This window comes from Neofelis nebulosa, chromosome 1 (genome assembly GCF_028018385.1).
Source record: "Neofelis nebulosa isolate mNeoNeb1 chromosome 1, mNeoNeb1.pri, whole genome shotgun sequence".
Lineage (NCBI taxonomy): Eukaryota > Metazoa > Chordata > Mammalia > Carnivora > Felidae > Neofelis > Neofelis nebulosa.
Genome location: NC_080782.1, coordinates 150,775,813 through 150,781,812, shown reverse-complemented (window position 1 = coordinate 150,781,812; position 6,000 = coordinate 150,775,813). Strand labels below are relative to the sequence as shown.

Below are 6,000 nucleotides of genomic sequence, written 5' to 3'. Positions count from 1 at the left end.
GGATGAATCAATTTAAATAAAGTTTTAAAACAGCCAAAACATTTTTTTGGGTAATAACAAGATAAACAGAAGCAGGGAAATGATAAGGCCAGGACTGGTGGGTCATGGAGGATGGATGGGAGGGATTTGTGATGGGAAAGGGTGGGGACTTCTGGAATGCTCCTGCCATTCTATATGCTCTGATCCGGGTGGTGTAGGCATATTTTAAATTAACACTTATAATACACTGATATATACTTTTTATGTGTGCTATATCTTACAACAAGTTTTTATTTTCAAACTAAAAATATTGTAATAAAATCAATATATAGTTGAGAAAAAGTCTAACTTCATTTATTTGGTTGCGGGGTTCCTCCAACATAATTTTTTAAATCATCTGAACTATCACACATTTCTAACATTTAATTCTTACTCTCAGTTGAGAGTTGGTTATGGTTGTTATCAACAATCTGGTCTTGGTTTTTGGCCAGAATGAATGGACTTTTGCGTGGGGGCGGGGGGACTGAAGTGTGAATAAAAGCGGGGGAGGGAGGCTGCGATAGTCATCATCATGGGATTTATTTTTAAATAGGAAAATTCTAGAGACAGAACTGAAAAGAGAAAGGAAGTCTGTGAGAGGGTTGCCAAGTCAGAGAGTAAAGCGTCACCTGATACAGGACTTATGAATGAGCTCAGAGTAAAACTATTTGGGGAAGATCTAAAGAGGAGGCGGTGCCTGCAGGGCGGTTTGTTAACACTGGATGTCTCGCCCAAGGGTACAGCCTCCAGCCACACAAAGCTTACCGAATGTTCTCGAAGATTTGACATACTGTATTCATTGCTTTTTATTTTTATTACTTTAAACACTGTATTTACTGATTAAAGGAAATTACAGAAAAATTTTACACCCCGTTACATTTTGTCTAACCTTGACCGCTGGGGGGTTCATTCCCTTTTCAACGCGCAGTGAAGGACTGGTGCATTATTTGCATTCTCTGTCCGCCCGCAGGGGTCCCGGGGGTCTGTAGGGCGGCCACGGACTCCGAAGGAGGACACTAACCAGCCTCCAAGCCGCTGAGCAACACGGGTACCTCGGATCTAGCGGGCAAGCTCCACCCGGCCAGGGGGCGGGACTGATAGGTGCGAGGGGCGGTCCGACGGGCCTGGCCCCACCCCCTGGGGTGTCCGCCGGGACCCCGCCCCGCCCGCGGCCTGGCCCCAGCCCCGCCCGCGCTCTGGCCTCGCGCTCACACACCGAGCCCGAAGCGGCGGCCGCGCAGGTCGGACCCGCGCCGCAGCGGCCGGAGATGCAGCGGGAAGCCGCGCTGTGCCTGCGCCTGTGGCTCTGCCTCGGATTGCTCGACGGCGAGCGCGGTGAGCCCGCCGCCCGCGCGAGTGCGCGGCTGGCCGCGAGGGGGGATACTTCCCCGGGGCGACGAGGGATGGGGTGGGGGGGGCACTGGACCCCCGGGAGCCTGGGGCAGCAGGGGAGACGGGGCTGGGAGCCCGGGGATACGGACGCCGATGGAGCACGGCAGTTGGGGCCTGGGCCCTCCGGGATCAGGAAAGGGCGGGCAGAGACTGCAGCCGGGTCAGGGACCGGGCACCGTCTGCACCACAGCGGAGGGACTGTGCTCGGGGTCCTCGACCACCTTCCACTGTCTGTGGCTCAGCTCCCTTGGAGCCTGGCCCCATCGCACGGCATTCTCAGATAGGATCCTTCGCTTGCTTACTAGCTCCCCGGCGGAGTCCCGGCGCTGCACGGCTCTGCCCTCAGACCCTCGCGCAACGGGGACAGTATCCCGGTGACCGAGGCGGCAATCCCCGCGGGGCCGCAGACCTGGGTGCGCACTTCCCGACTCCTCCTAGCTGCACTCGAGGTCGGTTCCCCAGAGGGCGCTCCGGGCAGGTGTCCACCTTCCCCAGGCCAGAGATTGCCGGGGCAGCGGTTCGGGGACCGCCAGAGACAGAAGCCGTCAGGCGGATTGGGCGCAGGTGCACGTGGGAACTTGAGGGGAGTCTTGAGTTGGCAATTCAGGAGAGATCAGCGTGGCAAGAGGCAGGATTCCAGCGCTCCCTGTATTTAATGGGTCAGGAGCCTTGAAGGCCAAATTCAAGAGCCTGGACTATATATAAGGCAGCAGCAGCCACGGAAGGATCTTAAGCGCAAGACAGACAGGGTCCGGTCTGTGAAAGGAATATAACCAGAAGTTGCCCCCGTGGGGTTGGAGAAAAGGGAGTGTGGAAGATGAGGGAGGGAACAGAGGGGTATGTTTGGATCGAGATGTCAGGGATAACCCCTCAGGGGTTTGGTGATGATGTGCTAGAAGTCCACGCATGATCTAGTGACCCAGGGAATCAGAGGGTGGAAGGAGGGTCATGGGTCCCCAGTGGTTGGGAGCAAAGTGCTGGAACGGCTGGAGAAGGGGGTGGGGGGCTTACTATTTTTGAACACTGCCCATATTGAGTACTGGCTTTACATGTTTTAACTGTTTTAACTCACAAGGAAGTGTTAGACCCATTTTATAGATGGGGGGCACAGAATAAAGACATATGTAACTTCTTCAAGGTTCTCAGAGGTCAGCAGTAAGGGAAATGGTCAACCCAGATCTATAGGATAACAAAGCCCTCTTCTCTATGCCTTGGCAAGGTGAAGGGCAGAGGACAGGGGAGATGAAGTAGGTGTGGATGAATCTAGAGGCAGGTTGGAGGAGGGCATCTGAGTTGGGGCAGGTCAGAGAAGAGGGGCTGTCTTTTAGTCCTTCCTTGCTCTCCTGCATCCAGCTGAGGTCAGGCTCCCACAGATATTTGGTGAGCTTGTTGAGTGACTGAATGAACATGGAGAGAAGTGAAGGTGGTCAGGCTGATAATGGGAGACCCCACCTTGAGGAGATACCCAGCAGGCAGTTGCATGTAGTGTATGAGGCTCAAGAGAGAGGCTGGGCTGGGGAGCTGGAGTGGGAGCAGAGCAAAGGTTCGAGGACGGGATTCCCCCACCCCAGGGAGGAAGCTAGAACAGGAAAAGGCTTCCCGGGAGACAGGGAACATACCACAAGGTGTAAGAACTGGGAGAGCCTGCTGTAGGGTACCCAGGGGGTGGAAGAGTGAAGACAGATGAGGCCAGTCCTACAGGGAGTGCGGGTGGCTCTTACCAAAGTCAGGCAGTGAAGAGGAGAGAGGATGTTAGCTGAAGGGGTCCGTGGAGCAAGAGAGCCCAGGCTGGATCAGTGCATGGCTGGTAGGAAATGAGCCCTGCATTTGCCCTGAGGAGCTCCCAGCCTGGTAGGTGATGCTGGAGCAGACGCATAAACACTTAAATGTAACCAAGTGTCAGGGCACCCAGGGTGGGTGGCCAAGTACTGGTAGGTGAGAATCTTGGGAACCCTGAAGCTGACCCCTCAAAGGTGTGCAGTTAGTCCTAGAACCAGATTTTTGTCCCAGCTCTGCCCCTAAATTCCTGGCTTTGTGGCCTGGGACTCTATCTTCCTCTCCCTGCACCTCAGTTTCCCCATGCATAGCAGTGCAGTGGGCAAGCACTTGAGGGCTGTGCTTGGGCCCGACTTTATGGCTTGGGGTCCCAGTCCAGTTCCAAAAAGCTTTGCCTTGGCAGTGTCCCTGTGGAGAGGGCAAGTGGCAGAAGATGGGCCCAAGAGGGAGGAGAGTCCCTCTAGAGAAAGGCTGTTTGTGCCATTGGACAGTAGGAAATCAGCTCAGGGACAGGTAGGAGAAGCAAGTGACTGCTCAGGACTGCCTTGGCCTAAGGACAGTGGCCCCTGCCAGCCAATCAGCTCTCTGCTGTCCCTGTTACTCAGCCCTGAGCCAGACCCAAGTCTGGACAAAGGTGTGGGGGTGGGATGGGGGATGCAAGTCAGCGCAGGCAGGATGTGGGGGCTGGGCCACCTTACTCAGTCCTGTGGACCACTGGCCCCGGCTCAGTCACTGTGGCTGAAGGGCTCTTTTCCTCCACAGAGCACAGTGCCCACACTACCAGGCACCACACTGAGAATGAGGCATAACCAGAGGATGATCTGGCCAGCTCCCCACCCTGCCCCAGGCAGTGGGACCCTGATCCAGGGAAGGAGACTGCAGTTCTGTGCATGTCGCAAGCTAGGGTGCCTGCTCAGGGTAGCTCAGGGAGGATTTGGACCAGCCCCATCCTGCAGGGGTTTCCTGAGTGCCAGACTGGCAGGGACACAGGCGTGGTATCTGTATCATAGGGATGCAGGTGCTCAGTGACCCCCATGAGGTCCAGCTGGGAGCTGTGGGCTGCTCAGGAAGGTGGCATCATTTCCAGCTCAGGGCTTCTTGAAAGGGTCTGCAGACTCCAGGGAAGGGAATTCCAAGTAGAGCAAAGAACCCCTGAAAGGTTCAGAGGCAAGAAAGTGCAGATGGCATATGGGGACTCAGGATAGTCAAATGACACTAGTCTTGGGTGGGGTGGGGGAGGTGAGGCTGTTGGAGGTGGCAGGAGCCGGCAGCACACCTGGAAAGGGGACGTTCTGGACAGAGAGCCACCTCATCAGGTTCCCTGAAAGCATTGTCAGAGGGGCAAAACAAGATGGGAGCCCATGGCAAGGAAAATACACCAGAGGAGGAGACAGCAGGAGATGGTGGGGTGAGAGGGATGTATGCTAGTCTTTGGCTTAAGCCACAGAGTGGGTCGTGAAGACTGTTGACCAGATGGGAGGAGGGGCGCATGTAGGGAAAGAGGAAGTACTGCCCTGGGAGGCAGGTCCTCCAGGTGGAGGTGCCCAGCAGGACTTCCTGGGAGACCCCAGTTGATGCAACCGGGCCAGATAAGGAAGGAAGAAATTTGGGAGTGCTTGAGTGTAAAAGGGCAGAGAGGAGTCAGGGAACCCAGGGAAATTAAGTGGGAAGTTCTTCTCTGCATCTAGCTTATACTCCTACTGCTGTCATTTGGGTGTTTTCCTCCATATGGCAGATTTCAACCCCCCTAGGTCCTGGCCTGGCCCCCATGGCTCTCTGAGATGCCTCTCAGAGAGGGAGGTGGGCAGAGGGAGGGGTCCGGAGAGTCCCTCACACTCCCTGCACTGACTTCAGAGCCAGAGGCAGCCGACGTGTCCAGCTGGAGCCAGGGATTCCTGAGTTTCGATCCTTTTCAGACACTGGCTTCCTCTGGGATCTCAGTTTTCCGGTCACGCCAAAGGGAGAAGTCTGGGAGCAGGAAGGTGCGGGCATTCAGTGCTGGCAGGGGCTGGGCCTGGGTGGGGCAGCAGCAGGCACGCCCCAGCCGGGACCCGAGCCTCAGGCCACCTCCACCCTCCCACCAGGCCAGGCCAGGGTGGGGGTGGCCCCACGAGCAGGCACAGGTCTGGGTGGCGAGTGGGGGAGCCCCGCCACGTGTCCAGCGAGGTCAGCAGGGGTTCATGGGAAAGGACTTGTCGGCCACAGGAGAGGACATCCTGCCTGCGTTTCCCTCTTCCTGTGGCAGGAGCCCACGGCCCCGATTTAGAAGTGCTGGGGGGCCACCTCTGAGCCAGCTGGGCTGTCCGATAACACCGCCCGTCCTGCCGCCAGGGAGCAGAGCCCTGACCCCAGGCAGGCCAGGCAACTGCCTGGCACAGCTGCCCTGCACCAGGAGCCCAACATCTGCCAGCGTGCCCCTCCCCCCATATCACCCTCAGGGGGACTCAGGCAGCCCGCCCTCCCTGAAATCACCTCCATGCTGCCCCCGTGGGACCTCTAGAAAACAGATCTGATCTGACCTTTCAGTGGCACTGCCAATGATAAGCACCAAGTTCTTGACCCTTCCCACTGGGGTCCCAAGGGCATCCCTAACCCTATGTCTGCCTAGCCCACACCCACAACACACCCCAGCTCTCAGCACATGACCTTTCTCCTACTCTAGATACACCTTGTCTTTCACCCAGCCTTTGGGAGATTGCCAGGAGCTCTAGGCTGGTGGAAGGAGGATGGTGTTGTTCCAAGTGGGTGGGTGGGAGGGGGCTTCATTCCCACTCGCTGTGTGCCTCAGAGGCACAAATGCATGCTTTCAGGCAG

At 56.6% G+C, this 6,000-nt stretch overlaps 1 protein-coding gene across 2 annotated transcripts in view; it reads left to right on the top strand.

Moving 5' to 3' along the window:
* The first annotated feature begins 1,191 nt into the window (after positions 1 to 1,191).
* Positions 1,192 to 6,000, top strand: part of FLT4 (fms related receptor tyrosine kinase 4) — a 44,592-nt gene continuing 39,783 nt past the window's right edge. For both annotated transcript variants that reach the window (XM_058739829.1, XM_058739820.1), the window contains exon 1: positions 1,192 to 1,353. In XM_058739829.1, coding sequence (XP_058595812.1) covers positions 1,287 to 1,353 — 67 coding nt within the window. In that variant the 5' untranslated portion in view covers positions 1,192 to 1,286. The remainder of the gene's footprint in view (positions 1,354 to 6,000) is intronic.